The following is a 19,914-nucleotide window of genomic DNA, read 5'->3' as shown; positions in this document are numbered from 1 at the left end:
TTTCCCTTCTGTTTTGTCTCCCCACTAAAGGGGAAAGCTGTTAGCAAACCAGGACAGGAATTTGTCAAAGAGACCAAGTTGGGCAAACTTGTGTCCAGTTAAAAATACATTGAAGTTTGGGGTAATTACAGTTCCTTGTTATAACTACTTTGCTCTTCTTTGAAATATTTTATTCATTTATTTATTATAACCCAGATTCTTCCTAGGTTATAGGGAGAATATAGTGAGCAGCACCATATAGACATTTTTAAGCATAGAGTTCTTTTCCCTATTCTTTCTGTTTGGGGGCAAACTCCATCCTTCAGTTGTTCTGTTGCAATTAGGAAAATCATCCCAACTGGTCTGTCATAATATTTGCCTTTGTACACTAAGAGTTTGAGGCCATTCTCTTTATTTTCCTGATTGGGAGTCACTTAGAGTTCAGTATAAGATGGTTATATAAATGCTTTAAATAAATATTTACATACAGAAATATTGTAAATGTACACAATGAAGATCACTGCACTTCAAAATAATAGTGGACATGCTTGGCCTTCTTTTGCATTAGAGTATAACCTTGTTGATACTTGAAAATGCCATCATAATAAACCCAATCGCTTTTTTCAAAATAATAATAATAATAATAATAATAATAATAATAATAATAATAATTTATTAGATTTGTATGCCGCCCCTCTCCGAAGAGTAGACAGTTTTCCAAAGTTTTCACTGCGTGGTTTGAAAGGCCCTAGTTTATTTTTATTTATTTATTTATTAGATTTGTATGCTGCCCCTCTCTGCAGACTCGGGGCGGCTAACAACAGTAAAAAAGACAATATAAACAAATCTAATATTAAAAGTAATTTAAAAAAACCCAATTTAAGAAAAACCAATCATACATACAGATATACCATGCATAAATTTTATAAGCCTAGGGGGAAGGGAATATCTCAATTCCCCCATGCTTGACGACAGAGGTGGGTTTTGAGGAGCTTATGAAAGGCAAGAAGGGTGGGGGCAATTCTGATATCTGGGGGGAGTTGGTTCCAGATGGTCGGGGCCGCCACAGAGAAGGCTCTTCCCCTGGGCCCCACCAAACGACATTGTTTAGTCGACGGGACCCGGAGAAGGCTAACTCTGGGGGGCCTAACTGGTCGCTGGGATTTGTGCGGCAGAAGACGGTCCCGGAGATATTCTGGTCCGATGCCATGAAGGGCTTTATAGGTCATAACCAACACTTTGAATTGTGACCGGAAACCGATCGGCAACCTAGTTGCTGATGGATTGGCCATTTCTTTAGATCAATACTCTGACTTTTCCTCCAAGAGGAGTGTACGTGTCACCTTCTCCTCAATTTTTTTCTCTCAGGAAAATATAACAAAGTAATTCCCCTGGAGTGTTTACATTCACTCTTGCTAGCTTTCTCTTTGTACAGAGAGAAATAATAGCATTTTTCCAATCATCAGGCACAGTTGCAGCCTTCACACTCATTAAACAAACCATACAGCCACTTCTTACACAAACCATTTCATATTTGCCTAATTATACAATCCACAATTGTAGCCCAACCACTTTTCAAAATTCTCACAGTTTTGATGTTTTCATCATTTTTATAATAGCTGCCAGCATTTGGAGATAAAAGTCATTACCCTGGATTGTATCTAGCTTGATCAGTTATGTGACTTAGAAAGAGCAGCGAGTTCTATGCTAGAGTATAGTGAAAATATGAAGAACAAAATAGCACATCTTCATCCGTTTAGACAATTTATGGTCTTGATACTGAATTGCCATCAATATCAGGTGATTTTTGTTACATATAGCCTACTTATGACATATGTAATTTGCTTTGTTTCATATACATTTACTGCTTTTTAAGGGGAAAAAACAATGCTTTTTCTTCTGTATTATTTTGCAATTCATATGTCAGCTGGGTTTTTGCCTAAAACAATAACTGAAAATAATTTATTTATTTATTTAATAGATTTGTATGCCACCCCTCTCCGTAGACTCTTCCTGTAGTATATACATTGGAAGTTAGCAGTTAACAAAACAATCCTAAATATCAATCTAGCTTATTGGAGGTGTATTTGTTTTGCAGTTAACAACCCATTCTGTCCAAAGTAACATCTATGTACCTACTGCAGTGAGTGGAAGTGGATGGCTTTTGAGGGAGGGACGTTCCCACTCCCATCATTAAATCATTGGCATAGTTTGTGAACCTGATTCAGGAAACCTGGAGCTCTTGATGCAAATATGCAGTGATCCATATAGCCCTCTTCTCTACCCAAATACTGTAATCCCCGAGGAAGATATATTCCATACATCTTCGTGCAAGAATATCATTGGCTGCTGGGGCAAACATCCCACTCTAACTGAGACACTTTTGTAATTTATCTGCCATAGCTGGCTTTTCTCGGCAAGCCTAAATGTAGGCAAAGGTTTTAGAAGAAAACTGGCAATTGTACAAACAATTCAGCAAGGTTTTTATTAACATATTAACAATGGAGACAAGTGAATTAAAATACCATTACAAAATTAAAATACCATTGTGTGTGTTCAGGTGAGTCTGTGTCCAAGGGGTGGGGAAAGGGAAAAAGGAACAAAATCACTTAATTTGTTGTACTTTATGTACACATGATACAAACTATATTACATTGAACTAGGTGTGCCTAAATAATAGCAGTTCCCATTGCAGATAGAGACTTCCATAATCATATGCAACTAGGTAGGCAATCACAAGAATATTTCTAGCTTAGTCTTGATGACATCCTATTTTTAATGATGTATTACAAAGTTAGACTGGCATGTTTCTTTATGACTTATACATTTTGCTAGATTAAGTGACTAAGAAGGAAGATATATATGAGCTAGATCTTGCAGTCTGCTGTAGAAAGCCACTATATGACAGTACCACCCTTTTCGGATTCAGGAATCATGATTGTATAATAAAATACAAATGTTTTGGTAAGCAAAGCATGGCCTTACAGCTTAATAGCATGCTATCAGCATAAAAGAAAACGTTCATCCCTAAAAACATGTTTATTCCCAGAAATATATTTTCTTGTAACATTACCTCCTTAAGGTTTACTTTAAAAAACTTAGATAATGTGCCAGAGTTGTTGATCCTGGGTACCAATTCTTTTCTCATCATAGTTGACTCATTTGTCTTTTTATAACTGCTGAGATCCTTCTCCTGGATTCATCTAGAGATGTTCTTTGAGGTGACTGCAGTGTAGGTATAGCAGGCAAGCTAACACTGAAGCTGTTTTGGTTCCTACCACAGGCTTTAGCGGTCCTTGAAATCTCAGATGTTATGCCTTTTGAAGCCTTTGGGCGCCTTTGACTGTTGATCAAAGTGGAGGAGGAAGTTGCACTGCCCTGACCGAGAGAACACTGTGTCAAGGGAAAGTTTCCACCGAGTTTTTTTAGTTCCATGACTTGTTCTTTAGCTTGAACCAAAGCCTCAGTAAGCTCATAGCGTTCCTCACACTCCCTGCGTACAGTGTCCTGGAGAAGGGCATTCTATGAGAAGAAAGAAAGACATATTTCATAAAACATTGTTGAGATGACAACAAAAGATATATAAATATTGAGTGTTTCTTAGCATCTCAAAACATAGTGTACCCAGAACAGCGTGTACAGACAACACATTGTGTACTGAAATGCTTACAGCCTTACCACCGATAACCAGCATATCCATGGGACAATTATTCTAATTGGCTACTGTGTTTTTCATCATGGGTGTAGTAAGAACAATATTATGCCTGACATCTAAGGTGTTACTACATTTTAGATATACTAAGCAGCTTTAAAAGTACTATAATTAGGATACCATCGTTTTAGTCATATCAGAAATCAATTTGCAATTTGATGGTGCTCATCCACCCGGTTCTTTAGATATTGAATTAAGAATGGAAGCTCTGCATCACCCCAAAGCACGTATAAACATTATGTTTACAGAGAGAAACGCCCATTAAAACAAACTAGTTGAATAGGCCACTTCCAGTTGAATAAGCTACTTGGCATGCTTCTTTAAATGAACAATGTTTAGCACAGGGGTCCTGAAACTTTTTACACAGGGGGCCAATTCATTGTCCCTCGAACTGTTGTAGGGCCGGACTATAAAAAAAAAAACTATCAACAAATCCCTACGCACGCTGCACATACCTTATTTTAAAGTAAAAAAAAACAAAATGGGAACATACTATTTAGAGGGGGGAAAGAAATCTGAAATTCATATATGTTTATGTTTTTTTTTAAATTTTCTTTTGTTAACATCTGATTGGCTATACAAGGTTTTCTTGGTTTATAGAAAAATGTATAAAGAAAGAAGGAAGCACTTTGGCATAATGATTAATAAGTTAGAAATATAATTGGTGTTGTACGTTTTGAAGGAACATTAAGGAGAGAATTTAATTAAAAGAAAAGTATGTACCTGTGCTCCTGTCACTCACCCATGGGCTGGATAAATGGCCTCGGTGGGCCTCATGCGGCCCGCGGGCCACAGTTTGGGGACCGCTGGTTTAGCATAAAGGAATTATTCTTTTTTTCTTGAATACAGGTTCATTTTATTGGATGATCTAATTTTGGTCTCTTTTTCTATGGTTTCTATTCCAATCTCTTCTAAAACTGGGCTGCTTTTTTAATTTCATAAACGTACCTACAATTTGTCTCTCAAATTGCCTGTTTTATTTTCAACAGTTTTCCTCAAGAAAGTATCTCAAAGATAGCTTTTCCAACCTGTTTCTTGCCAGATTGCTGGACTTCCATTCCCAATCCCATGTCATCTGGAAATCACTGCAGTGAAAGTCTAATAATGTATGTAGAAGGTGCCAGTTTGTGAAATTGGATTAAGTAACAAAACACTGCATAACAGACATTAATACAATTGAAGGAGTCCAGAAATACTTCACAAGAAGAGTCCTCCACTCCTCCTCACACAACAAATTACCTTACTCCTCCAGACTTCAATTACTATGTTTAGAAAATTTACAGCTACACCGCCTCCGAACTGATTTAACTGTTGCTCATAAAATCATACATCACAATGTACTCCCTGTTAGCGACTACTTCACTTTAACAACAACAACAACAACACAAGAGCATGCAATAGATACAAACTAAATGTAAACCGATCCAAACTAGACTGCAGAAAATATGATTTCAGCAATAGAGTGGTCAACGCCTGGAATTCACTACCGGACTTTGTTGTTTCTTCCCCCAATCCCAAAATCTTCAACCTTACATTATCTACAATAGACCTCTCCCCTTTTCTAAGAGGTCTGTAAGGGGCGTGCATAAGTGAACCTTTGTGCCTACCATTCCTGTCCAAATGTCTTTTTTATCTGTTCTATATCTACTTTATACTTATATTATGTTAAACATACTACAATACAACACTATATTTGTATGACAAAAAAAATATAAATAAATAAATAAAAGCAAAATTGTTATAGGAAACTTTTCATAATTTCATTTTTTCATTTTATTTATTTTATTCTTTGTCCAATATACAATACATATGAAAGAGAATAGACATTAAGTAATATATATAAAGATTGAAAGTAAGAAAGAAGAGAAGTAGAAGGAAAGGAGAGAAAATATATAGAGAAAATATATGATATATGAAATAAGGAAAGACAATTGGACAGGGGACGATAGGCACATCAGTGCACTTATGTACGCCCCTTACTGGCCTCTTAGGAACCTGGAGAGGTCAATCGTGGAGAGCCTTAGGGAGAAGTGTTGGGGGCTGGGGGCTGACACCACTGAGTCCGGCAATGAGTTCCACGCTTCGACAACTCGATTGTTAAAGTCATATTTTTTACAGTCATGAAGTATTTTTCCTTGGCTCAGGGTATACAGCTCGACAGAAAACATACTTTGCTTTCTGACACTAAAATAACACCTTGCTTTTCCATGATGGAGAATGGCTTCAATGATTAGCTAATTATGGAAGTACTTCAGAGGTTGAATTCCTTTAAGAATAGTCACTTTGATTCCCAGGAAAATCAGTGACCTAAAATGTCTTTAGCACTGTGCTTGCTTCAAGCCTTAGAGTTGAAAATTGGAAAGATAAATCAAGGCATCCTCATGGCAGCAGGCCTTCAGGGCAGAAGCCGAGTGCAAATTTTAATATATCCATGAAAACTATTAAATCTGCCACTGAAATATTAATCACTTTAATTAAAAGTCCAAATTTATCTATGCACACTATTAGTGAAGAACTTTAAAGGATTTAAATACTTTTTGCATTTAAAAAAAGTTACCAAGGGCAATTGCGAAGGCTCAAAAAATAATGTGAACCCAATCTGATTAATGATTAATCCAAAAGAAACCTTTTTAAGTAAAGCATGACATCATTTCTCTTTTTTAATGAAAATAAAGGAAGTCATATCCAATATAAAAGATTATGCAGCATAGGGAACATATCAATTGACTATATTTAGTCAATATAAAGTTTACAATAATGAATGTATCATTGACAGATAAAAATTGAACTACATCCAGTGACAGAAAACAATGACCATATTTCAATCTTTTTTATTCATCTATATGCACAGCTTACTGTCATAAAGATATGATAAGGCATTATTTCTATGACAAATGCATCTATTTTAAGATGCAATTCAATGACTTAGGAAAGAATATTTCAGAGGCAGATAACTAATTAGATTTTTCTTTCCTGACTTTTGAATTGGAGGGATAATATATCACGAGAAGTCTAGAATTAGATTTGCTTTACCTCTTTCCTTCCACCTCTAGTGTCAAAAAATGCCTGAGGCTCTTGCCAGGGTTGGGTGACTATAATATAATTCCCAATGTACCAAAAATTTAGACCAGATTTCCAGAGCGTATTTCCTTCTACTGAAAGGAATTTGACATAACAATTAAAAACAAATCAACAAAGCCAGGAAACTGTTTTCATTCTGAACTAGACATCACTGTTCTAGAAATACTGTATGTTATGGCTCCAAGGTTGGAGTTTTGCTATTGTTTTATCCATTACAAAATTTTCAATGAAAAAGCAACTATTAAGTATTTTTAATGGATCAGATAAAAATAGTACAAACATAGGAACAAGTACATGTGTTAATTTTTAATAATTCTAACCACTCATATGCAAATCTTTCTTGAACTTTCCCCCCATAAAAATAGGTTTTACTTCCTCTTTTACATCTTTTAAAAAGTTATTTTTTTTATTTTTCTGATTTTTTTTCTTCAAGCTCTTTTGATTTGATTTTTCAAATGCCTTTTGACTAAACATGTTACTATTCAATCGCAGCACTGTATTTTTCAATTTTTGCTTTTGTCTTCATATTCACTACACCAGGGTAATTTATGGGAAAAAAATCTGTATGTTGCTTTTGAAATTTTAAATACTTTAAAAATTATTCTAAATTAACATGATGAGAAAGATATTTTTCACGGCACTGTATCGGGGTATGTGGATACAACATCTGAAAAAATAATAGATACTTTTTTATATTACATAAGCAACTGGACAAGAGTGGCATATTGTGCGTTCTGCCAATTCCTAACTTTATATTCAAATCTATTGCCTGACTGTATGAAATACACAGCCCATAAGTTTCTCCTTCCCAGAAGAATTCCCATTTATGGAGAAGTGAATAGGGAGAAAATCCTACACATACAGTACAGTATATAGTTACAGAAAATAGTTTCTATGCAGAGAAATTAATTCGCTTATCATACTTTTCTCTTCCATGTCTTGATGAGAAAAAGCTTGCTTTAGACTTAATAGAAATAGAATATGGTTTCTTTAGCAGGCACTAAATCATGGTTTGATATCCTTGTTCATAATGGGAAAGAGAGAACATCTGAAATGATATGTGGACTTATATTTTCGTTCCTTGTCCAAATACCCATCATTTGTTAGGTTAGGATTTTTGTATCTCAAACAAACCAAAATATAAATATAAATATCTCCGGGACCGCCTTCTGCCACACGAATCCCAGCAACCGGTTAGGTCCCACAGAGTGGGCCTTCTCCGGGTCCCATCAACTAAACAATGTCGCTTGGCGGGACCCAGGGGAAGAGCCTTCTTTGTGGCGGCCCCGGCCCTCTGGAACCATCTCCCCCCAAAGATTAGAATTGCCCCCACCCTCCTTGCCTTTTGTAAACTACTTAAAACCCACCTCTGCCGTCAGGCATGGGGGAAATGAGATCCTCTTTCCCCCTAGCCTTTACAATTCTATGCATGGTATGTATGTATGTATGTTTGGTTTTTTATATTAATGGGTTTTTTAATCATCTCTAGTATCAGATTACTATTGTACACTGTTTTATTGTTGCTGTTAGCCGCCCCGAATCTCCGGAGAGGGGCGGCATACAAATCCAATAAATAAAAAAAATAAAAAATAAAAATGGATATCACATAATGAACCAGGTCTGACCTTTGGCTGAGTTCATACCTCCTCTTGGACTTGATTCATTGTCTGAATCAATTGTTTTTGTTCCTCGGTTAGTTTTTCCAGTTCACGAGTCTTCTTTTTTATTTCTTCTTTCATGTCGTCCGTCACTGAATTATGAATGCTCTGTTCTTCCTTCAGCTGGAACTCAAGCTCGGTTATTTGTCTTCTGAGGCTCTGCCATTCTTTCTCCCTCTTGTGATCTTTCTCATTAACCTTCCTCTCCGCTTCATGGAGTTTCTTTTCAAGTGTCTCCATTTCAACCTTCAGTTTATTAGTAGCATTACATATCAGTAGAGGTATCTGAAAAACAAATTGGACATTCAATTCTTGTCAAACAATTTTGGCAAACACACATTGGTTAGGAAGATTTAAATAGGTTGAAATGATTTTGGAAAAAGATAAAGAAACATCACTCCATTCCATGTTAAGACTTATAAAGAGATTATACTTAACATGAAATGAATATTAAAAAGTACTCTCTAGTAGTGGAATTTTTAGAGGACATAAGATTTGGGAGTTATTAAAAATGTTAAATACTGTATGAATACATAAATGAAATAAATATTACAGTAAATCTCTGTTTTCAAATGAAGAATTTTGTAAGTCTTTTTAAACACACAACTAAGAGAGAAGAACTTGCTTTTATAAATAAATATTCTGGACAACTCTTAAAGGACTAAAGCAAAATTTTGACCCATGTTGGGATTTTTTTAGTATGGAATAAATATGCCTCGGAAGGACTCATGAAATATAGGTAAGGAAAACTTTTTGTAATGTACTAAATAATCAACAATGAAAAAGAAATGGGATAATTCTGTGACCTTTTGTCATATGACATAAAGAGTGAAATTAAATGATTCTTGAGGCTATGCAATAAAAAAAGTTTATTTTTAGTTGCTTAAACCTTTGTATGTAGCAGTTCGTCCTGATCTTTCTGATATTTTGCAATTAATTCCTGATTCTTTTGTTTCTCAATATCTAGTTCTATTCTGGCTTCTTCTTTTAGTCTAACAATCTCTTCTTTGTTGCTGGTGCGCTCTTTCATTTTATCAGTTTCAACCTAGAAAGCAAACATTGGGAAACCAATTAAGACTGTTCAGTTTACATACGCACAATGTTCAACGGACATAGTGTACAATGTTACTTGTGGAAATAATGGAACTTAAGTTGGTCAAGACATGCAGCCTGATCCTTATATCTACAATTTTGATGAAAATGTACAAATTATGCAAAAGTATACAGTATTTGATATTAATTACTTTGGAATACAAAATCTTAATAATAGTACAGAACTGTATAATATTCATAAAAAGCTTTAGAAAAAGAGGATTACCACTGAAATGTTTTATTTCTAATGCACAAAACTCCAATCAATATATGTTATGTTCAATAACGGAGAATATTTCTAGCTCAGGTTTGAAAGGTTGAACTAAGAGGTCCTTAGTGCTCTTTGGCTTTGGTTGTTTTCTTGCATACGTTTCATTACCCAAACTAGGTAACATCATCAGTGCTAGTAAATAGCACTGTCATAGTCATTGGCACTGATGGGATTGCCTAGTCTGAGTCAGTGTTTTTCAACCAGTGTGCCGCGAGAAATGGTCAGGTGTCCTGCGAAGCTCAGAGAGGAAGAAAGAAAGAGAGAGAAAGAAAGAAAGAAAGAAAGAAAGAGAAAGAGCGAGAGAGAGAGAAAGAGAACAAGAAAGAGAGAAAGAAAGCAAGAGAGAGAGAAAGAGAACAAGAGAAAGCAAGAGAGAGAGAGAGAGAACAAGAGAGAGAAAGAAAGCAAGAGAGAGAGAAAGAGAACAAGAGAAAGCAAGAGAGAGAGAGATCAAGAGAGAGAAAGACATAGAGGGTGGGAGGGTGGGAGAGAGAAAGAGCAAAAAAGAGAGGAAGGAAGGAAGAGAAAGAAAGAGGGTTGGAGAGAGAGAAAGAAAGAGGAAGGAAGGGAGAGAAAGAGGGAGGGAGAAAGAAATAGAGCGAAGGGGAGGAAGAGAGAGAGATATATTTTTTTTGTCCAAACTTTTTTTAGCCGCCGCCCCCCCTTCCCCGCTCAATGTGCCCCAGGGTTTCGTAAATGTAAAAAATATGCTGCGGCTCAAAAAAGGTTGAAAATCACTGGTCTGAGTAATGAAATGGCCTGCAAAAAAAATAAATAACTGAGCTTAGTGAACATAAAGGACCCCTACAATAGTTTAAACTCAATTTATTACATAAAAGTTAATAAACCTTTTTCCAACAGTGATCGTAGTATGATTGATTTTTGTCTCAACTTGTTTCCTTACAGAGAAAGTCATAATTATGGGACTCCAAATTACAATTTTAAAAAAGCCAACTCTGATCTCATAGCTGCCGACCTCGCCTCTCTTGATTGGCACTTTTTGTTCAGGGGTTGTAATACTGCAGAAAAACTATTATAACACTTTTTGCTTGAAGTCAATAGTCATTAACCTAAACATATCAAAAATAACCCCTAAAGCCAAAAAAATTCCCCAAAACAAATTATTGTTATGTTACCCACAACAATAAGAAAGTTACAATTTTAAAAAAAGTCTCTTCGGCAAGAAAACAAAACTGGCTACATGACTAAGTTTAAAAACTGCTACAAAGCCTTATGCAGTCAGATAAAGGCCAAATGTACCAATGTACCAATCACCATTGCAAACAGGAGGAAGAACTGTTAAACTCTAACTCCTCCTCAGCCTTCTATAATTTTGTTAATGCCAAAGTTAAAGACTTGAAAACTATCCCAACCTCTTCAATATGTTCTTCAGTTCAATTTTTTTTTACAGCAATGGCTGCTGCCCCCCATTTCCCAGTGGTACCCTAGTCTAGTATAAAATTACAGACCAATCTCACTGTGTTGCATCATATGTAAAATAATGGAATCAATATAAACCAATCCATAACCCTTCACTTAGAAAAAAGCAATCTACTTTCTAGCAATCAGTTTGGTTTCAGGAAAAAATTGTCCTGTAATCTGCAATTCCTACACTACAGAAACCTTTGGACCACACATCTTGACCTGGGTAAAGCAATAGATGCAATTTACATAGACTTCTGCAAAGCTTTTGATTCAATGGTACATAACAAACTACTGTTGAAACTAAATTCTTAGGGCATCTCCAGATCCCTGAACATGGATAGCCACGTTCTTGTCAAAAAGGCAACAAATAGTCAAAATAGGGAGGGCCCTATCAAATCTGACAACAGTTAACAGCGGTGTCCTCTAAGGCAACGTTTTAGGACCCACACTCTTTCTGCTTTACTGTATATCAACAATCTATGTAATCATATTAAAAACAGCTGTGTCTGCTTCCCTGATGACATAAAATTATTTAAAACCACTGACAATGCTGCTGCCCTACAAAGCAACCTTGACTATGTGTCAAAAGGTCAGACAGTTGGCAACTCTAAATGTCAACTAATAAATGCTCTGTCCTACACATTGGCAATAAAAATCAGAACACCAAATACAAGTTGGGCAGAAACAATCTCATAGATGACCCTCACTCTGTCAAGGACGTAGGAGTACTCATCTCAAATGATCTAAGCCCAGAGCTCACTATAACAGCATTGCCAAAAAGGCATTAAGAATTGCTAACCTAATTTTGGAAAGTGTCTTCTCTGTAACATTGTACTGCTAACTAGGGAATAAAAAACCACAATTCTTGAATACAGCTTGTCCTCCTGGAACCCACGCTCTATATCAGAACTAACACAATTGAACAGGTTCAGAGGTATTTCACAAGAAGAGTACTCCACTCCTCTACTCACAATATAATTCCCTATGCCACCAGGTTTCAGCTTCAACCACAATAATATAAACAATCGATACAAACTCAAGCTAAACCGCTTCAAACTTGATTGCAGAAAATACGACTTCAGCAACAGAGTGGTCAATGCATAGAATCTCTATCTGACTCTGTTGTTACAACCTCAAACCCTCACAACTTCAATCTCAAACTGTCTACTGTGGACCTCACCCCATTTTTAAGAGGTCCGTAAAGGAGCGTATATAAGTGCGTCAGCATGCCTACCATCCCTGCCTCACTGTTCCCATTTGTCTATATTTACTTCCTTTGTTCATGCTTATGTTCATACCTATACAGTACTTATTATCCTGTACATGTTTGACAATAAATAAATAACATTTAAAAAATAAAAAATAAGCTGAGGTCCAAATGCAGCCAGATAGTTCAAAGTAAATGTATTATATCCAGCATCTAAAATTATTTAATAAACCTACTGGTTTTTATTGTGCATGTTCTTCTATCTTGTTCCCTATTGTAAGAGATTCTAAAATGTGATGTGCTTCCTGAAACGGAAGCCTAGATGAAACAATCAACTTTCAGAGTACTTTATCGCACTTTTCCAATTTTATTTTAAAGATGAATTTCTTCAGCCGACATAAAATAATGATTTCATTAATTGAGCTTTCAAACCAAGTGTCACACTTTGGTATTTTTAAATCTCTGTATGAATCTCTGAACAGTTTTAAGACAGTAAAGACATTATAACAAATAATGTTGCATAATTTATATGGTTATTTAATCATTTGCTTATCTTTTTTCTAAATTTATAGTCTTCACTATACTAGTTACAATTTTGTGAAAAAGCGGTAATAAAATCATAAATCCAAATGTTAGTACAGCTAAATTATATAACAATTATATTTAAATAATCACTGTCAATAAAACCTGCATTGCAAACTTACATGGTTCAATGTACAATTCTGTCAGACACACATACACATGCACACACAAACCCCCATATCCATGATGGTGAATCTATGGCACACGTGCCTCAAGTGGCATGCAGAACCATATCAGTGGGCATGTGAGTTCATGCATGTGCTGGCTGGCTTCTGGCTCCACTAGGAGTTGGAAACAGCCTGTTTTCAGCCTCTGGAAGAAATTGGCAAATGGGCCATTTCTGGCATTTGAAGAGCTTCCAAGGGGGGAGGCCATTTTCATCCTCCCCAGGCTCCTAGAAAGGCTCTAATGCCTGGGGGAGCCAAAAAAAAAAAGGAACTTCCAGTTCAACCTGGCAAACAGGCCATTTCCGGCCTCTGGAGGGCCTCTTGGCAGTAGTGATGAGCAGGAAGGGGTTGCCGCTCCCGCCGCACCCAGAGTGCTACGCACACAGCATGTGCGGAAGCAAAAAAAAATCACTAAAATCTTGCATATGCGCAGAAGCAAAATCTCACTTGGATGCACATGCCCGCACATCGGGGACACAAAGCTGCGCACACAGGTCAATTTTCGCTTTCGGTACAGCGTCCTAAACCTGTATCGGTAGCACCCTGCTACTGGTGGGCAGGAAGGCCTTTTCACCCTACCCAGGCTCCTAGAAAGACTCTGAAGCCTGGGGAGAGCAAAAAACAGGTGTGCCATGATCGTGCTGGGAATGAGGGAGCTGTCATGCATGCATGTGCAGGGGCTCCCGCATGGAATTATGGATGTGGGCCCGCACACATGTGACCCCCCCCTTTTTGGCACACAAAGCAAAAAGGGTTCGTCATCACTACCCTAATATAGAAAAAAAGAGATAAATGCTCTAAACACCCCAAAACACAATTTATTGTTCTAAAGTATTGCAATATTTACTAATTTGTAAGGATAAGAATAAGGATTTTTAATGATAGTTGAAGTGTGAGTTCCTATCCAATTAAAAGAAGTCAAGTGATGCTCCAGTAGGGTTAAATGCCTCCTCCGGGTGTTTCATTAATTTAGAAAATTAGAATATTTTTCTTTCACAAGAGAAAATACCTGCAAACTTGAATAGCTCTAAAATGTTCAGAAAGAGCTTTAAAATATTATGGCAATTAATTATTACAACTCTCAATAGAGTCTAGTGGTGATGGCTATACAACTGTTAGAACTTTGCTGGTGCAGTGGTTAGAATGCAGTACTGCAGGCTACATCTGCTCTCTGCCAGCTGCCTGCAATTTGGCAATTTGAATTTCACTAGACTCAAGGTTGACTGAGCCTACCATCCTCCCGAGGTCAGTAAAATGAGGACCCAGATTGTTGGGCGCAATAGGCTGATTCCGTAAACCGGTTGGGGGGGCTGTGAAGCAGTATGTAAGTCTAAATGCTATTGCTAATAAATACATACAGTATTTCTTAATAATTGCTGATGGGTAACAACTATTAAGTCTTTATCCCATAGGTGTTCAGAACCATGGTAAGAAAATGCTACTTTAGGTAACACAATCCATCATAGATGTTACATTCTTTTGTAGATACTCTCAGATCTCATCAATAGTACTAGTCATCTCCTCGGGATGAGAACAGAGGGATTAGCTAGAACACAATCTCAGTTACTAGATCTGGCCTTATAACTTGGGAAATTGACATCTATTTAATGACACATTTCTCTCTGTTCCATGTTTTCCTACCCTGGCCTCATTTTTAAGTACCTTAATCCACAATCATGACATGTGGCAAAAGTGTTTATTAAGCCTTGAGCACATAGATCATAAAGGATCCTAAAGTACTCTCAAAACTCTGTCAGTAGTATTGACATGTGGAAGCAGACCTCAGAATGAAAATATTTTCCATCTAACTAACACATAAAACCCATGCAATTAATAGCCATAATAATGAGCATTTTGAAAAATGTTTCTCAATTATCTTGCCCACGTTGCCTAGCAACAATTTCTTTCTTTCTTTTTTACGTAGTGTATTTATAATCCAGGGCATTAAATGCCTAAACTCCACTTTAAGGAACTTAGCTTTGAAATATATTTTCCCCATTCATTTAGGCTACATATTATTTGATTTTCTTCCCCTCTTTTTTAAAAAAGAACATTTTATTGCCATGTAGTGGCACAATGACCCAACAACAAGACAGCATCATCTTTTTAGTCCGAGAAGAGTATTTCTGGAGCACTTGACATTCAGCACATTTTAATAGGTGTCAGCAAATATGTATGTGCTGTCTCTTATTCCTATTAGTAGGTTACCTATGTTGAATGCCAAGCTGCTTAACAGATACCAACTGTGTAAACAGACCAATTTATGATAAAATTATATCCTATCTCTGAGAAACTATGCTGAGAGGAAAAACTGGGACATCTGAGAACCAAGTATTCGCAGCCTGAGGTTTTAGTGACCACGCGGAAGTAGAAATACATTTTTAAAGAAGCTAAACCAGGACAAGAAAACAAGTAGTAGGCAAGTGCAGCAAGTAGAGCTGGCCATGTGGAATACCCTACGAAAGCAGACTATCAATCCTAGGTCTAGAAAGCTTGGAACTACGTCGCCTAAAACACGATCTAAGTATTGCCCACAAGATCATATGCTGCAACGTTCTACCTGTCAATGACTACTTCAGCTTCAATCGCAACAACACAAGAGCACGCAACAGATTCAAACTTAATATTAACCGCTCCAAACTTGACTGTAAAAAATATGACTTCAGCAACCGAGTTGTCGAAGCGTGGAACTCATTACCTGACTCAGTAGTGTCAACCCCTAACTCCCAACATTTTCCCCTTAGACTATCCACGATTGACCTCTCCAGGTTCCTTAGAGGTCAGTAAGGGGCGTGCATAAGTGCACCAGTGTGCTTTCCGTCCCCTGTCCAATTGTCTCTCCTTATCTCATTTATCTTTTCTTCCTTTCAAATATGTTCACCTATACTTTTATATCTTTTCTTCTATTCTTTTCTTTATTTATATTACTACATATCTATTCTCTTCAATATGTATTGGACAAAATAAATAATAATAATAATAATAACTCTTCCTTCCCCTTCCCCCAATTCCTCTTGCCTTGTATTCGAGGGGGACATAATTGCAATATGGCCAGTTAGGATTAAGTAGGAATTTGGTAGAAAACTTAGGTGCTAAATCCTTCCTGGCTCATCTTCTCAATATAGGCAAGCTTCTGAGTCTAGATATGCGGGTGAAGAAACCCACAATAAAATGGCACAATTTTGCTGCTGAGTAACATCCCAGCTAAATAGTTTAACTGAAGAAAAAGAAGGGCAGGGATTATGACACTGGACTAGGATTGGGAAAATGCAGGTTCAAGTTTGTTTGTTTGTTTGTTTGTTTGTTTGTTTAGTTAGTTAGTTAGTTAGTTAGTTAGTTAGTTAGTTAGTTAGTTAGTTAGTTAGTTAGTTAGTTAGTTAGTTAGTTAGTTATTAGATTTGTATGCCGCCCCTTTCCGTAGACTCGGGGCAGCTCACAACACAATAAAACAGTTCATGACAAATCTAATAATTTACAATTTAAAATATTTAAAAACCCCATTATTTAAGCAAACATACATACAAGCATACCATACATAAATTGAATTGAATAGGCCCGGGGGAGATATCTCAGTTCCACCATGCCTGACGACAAAGGTGGGTTTTAAGGAGTTTACGAAAGGCAAGGAGGATAGGAGCAGTTCTAATCTCTGGGGGGAGCTGGTTCCAGAGAGTCGGGGCCACCACAGAGAAGGCTCTTCCCCTGGGGCCCGCCAACTGACATTGTTTAGTTGACGGGACCCGGAGAAGCTAACTCTGTGGGACCTAATCGGTCGCTGGGATTCGTGCGGCAGAAGGCGGTCTCGGAGATATTCTGTTAGTTAGTTAGTTAGTTAGTTAGTTAGTTAGTTAGTTAGTTAGTTAGTTAGTTAGTTTTTTATGCCGCCCTTCTCCTTAGACTCAGGGCGGCTTACAACATGTTAGCAATAGCACTTTTTAACAGAGCCAGCATATTGCCCCCACGATCTGGGTCCTCATTTTACCCACCTCGGAAGGATGGAAGGCTGAGTCAACCTTGAGCAGGGGATGAGATTTGAACCACTGACCCTGCAGATCTAGCAGTCAGCTTTAGTGGCCTGCTGTACTTCACTCTACCCACTGCGCCACCTCGGCTCATTACTGTCGTATGACTTAATGAAATTACTGTCATATAAATTTATGAAAAGGATTGAGTTACTAAAATGAAAAACTTTCCTTGTAAATCTTTTTTATAGCCAGTTTAATCTAGTTGAAACGTACTTGAGTATTATTAGTAGCTTGGGTTGGTAGCAGGGCTGTTGGTTTTGAGTTCCGAGTTTGGCAATTTGGTTGCAAATGTTTTGTCACCATTCGAGGAGAAATCTTCAGTGCACTTCAAAGCTCAAGCCAACAGCCCAGTTTGATCTTCTGGTTAAGGCACCAAGCTAGACAGGAGATTGTGAGTTCAAGTTCTGTCTTAACTAGTGATGGGCGAACTGAACCCGCACAATTCGGGTCCATACCGAGTTCATTCTCACACATTGAAATTCACTGTATAAGCCGCCTGAGCGGCATATAAATCCAACAAATAAATAAATAATTGAATTCCATTTCAGCTTAATGCCCCACACAGGGTGGTTGTTGTGGGGATAAAATGAAGAAAGATCCCCACATAAAGCACTTCTAAAGAAAAATGAGAAATAGATTAATAGATTAATATATGAAATCTAAGAATGCCAATATTTTTATATTATACAACAAATAAAAATGAAATACACTTTAGGCTTTATATAAATGATTGCTCTGCTTTTAAATAATTCAAATATTTTTTGTTTCAGAATTTTTCAAATTTTAAAGGCTTTTAAAAATGTAAATCTGCAGAAGATTCTGTGAAACAAAATAGAAGGAAGGAAACTCTGTTACAATATGTATTAATCTTGGCTTTGAGCAAAGAACTTTGTACAAGTAAGCAAGCTACAGAAAACAAATAAGCACGGTGATAACTAGAATACCTAGTATTACCTTTTCTTGCCAATTCTTTTCATTCAGCACTTTTTGCCTTAATGTTTCCTGTAGCTGTTCTGTTATCTTCTGATGGGAAACCTGCAATGATTCCCTAATTGTACACAAAAAATATCATATATAAGATGAATTTCAGCCAAAGAAATTATAAAAACAGTTCTAATCGGGTTTTCTTCTCCAACTTCTAATTCTGCATGTTTTAAATTTTGAATTTGCTGCTGGCAAGTCAAGAAGATGCTGTAGGTATGGAAAATACTGACAATGATTCTCTTCCAACAGATTTCTGAAGCAGTACAACCCATTTATATCTAGAAATCTTCCCAATATATATATCAAAAGGTATCCTCGATATACAACATCTGCAGGAATTTATAGCATTATATTATTCCATAAATAACATAAATGCAGTACAGGAAGTCAACGTACAAAAGTTCATTTAAGTGACTTTCAACAGCACTGAAAAATGTGACTTCTGACCATTTCTCAGTTATGACATTTGCAACATCCCCATGATTGTGTGATCAAAATTCAGATGCTTGGCAACTGGTTCATATTTATGACCGTTGTGGTGTCCTAACGTCATATGATCACCTTTGGAAATCTGATAATCAAAACGAATGGGAAAGCCAGATTCACTTAACAACCATGTTACCAACTTATCAGCTACAGTGATTCACTTAGCAATTGTGGTAAGAAACATTGTAAAATGGGGCAAAACTCACTTCACAAAAGTCTCACTTAAAAACAGAAATCTGGGCTCGCTTGTTTGTTTGTTTGTTTATGTATGTATGTATGTATGCATGCATGCGTGTTTGTTTGTTTGTTAGTTTGTTAGTTAGATTTGTATTCCGCCCCTCTCCATAGACTTATAGGTAACTTGTAGTCATACTGTAAGTCCCACCCTACCGACCTTCTGAAAGGCAATGAAGACCTCGCTTTGCCAGCTGGCCTAGTGGCCATGAACACTACCATCTGTGATGTATGTTTGATTGATTGGATTGTTGTCAGTTTATAATAGGATTTTATTGTTTTTATTATTTTAATGTGTTTAGTACTAATATTGACTTTTATTATTGTATTTTCTTTTGTTATAAATATATATATTGTTGTAAGACACCCTGAGTCCCATGGGATTGGGCGGCCTAGAAGTCAAATGAATGAATGAATGAATGAATGAATGAGTCTAGAAGAACTACCTATGGCAATGATGGCAAACCTATGGCATGGGTGTCACAGGTGGCACGCGGAGCCATATCTGCTGGCACGTGAGTCGTTACCCTAGCTCAGTTCCAATGTACATGTTGTGCCAGCCAGCTGATTTTTGGCTTACCCGGAAGGGCATTTTTGGTTTCGAGAGAGTCTTCAGGAGGATAAGCCCACCAGAGATTGGTAAATGTGCTGTTTCAGGCTTCCAGGGGGCCTCTGTGGGGGCAGGGGAGGGCCATTTTCACCATCCCCAAGTATTGAATTATGGGTGTGGGCACTCACACATGCGCGATAGCACACGCGTTTTCAGCACCCGAGGGAAAAAAGGTTCGCCATCACTGACCTCTGGTATCTAGTAATTATGTCATCACAGTAACGTTCTGCTACATTTAATACATAATCAGTAGTAGTGCATATCTGATCTAATTGTCCATAAAAATGTTGTGTTAATGTGTATGCATTGCATGTTTTTCCTTCCGTAACACCTTAAGGCAGCTTACAAAAATATAATTAAAACAGAAAAATACAGTTCAAACAAATAATAAAATATTATAA

At 36.9% G+C, this 19,914-nt stretch overlaps 1 protein-coding gene across 3 annotated transcripts in view; it reads right to left on the bottom strand.

The window, feature by feature from the left end:
* Positions 1-2,445: 2,445 nt before the first annotated feature.
* Positions 2,446-19,914, bottom strand: part of LEKR1 (leucine, glutamate and lysine rich 1) — a 58,120-nt gene continuing 40,651 nt past the window's right edge. Inside the window, exons 10-13 of one of the 3 annotated variants that reach the window (XM_070753527.1) lie at positions 18,154-18,247; positions 9,320-9,475; positions 8,398-8,715; positions 2,446-3,501 (exon numbers count right to left, since the gene is read on the bottom strand). In XM_070753527.1, coding sequence (XP_070609628.1) covers positions 8,410-8,715; positions 9,320-9,475; positions 18,154-18,247 — 556 coding nt within the window. In that variant the 3' untranslated portion in view covers positions 2,446-3,501; positions 8,398-8,409. The remainder of the gene's footprint in view (positions 3,502-8,397; positions 8,716-9,319; positions 9,476-18,153; positions 18,248-19,914) is intronic. The other 2 variants (XM_070753525.1, XM_070753526.1) reach the window with 2 other exon arrangements.

Source organism: Erythrolamprus reginae, chromosome 5 (assembly GCF_031021105.1).
Source record: "Erythrolamprus reginae isolate rEryReg1 chromosome 5, rEryReg1.hap1, whole genome shotgun sequence".
NCBI lineage: Eukaryota > Metazoa > Chordata > Lepidosauria > Squamata > Dipsadidae > Erythrolamprus > Erythrolamprus reginae.
The sequence above is the reverse complement of the archived record's forward strand: the minus strand, read 5'-3'. Positions and strand labels throughout refer to the sequence as shown.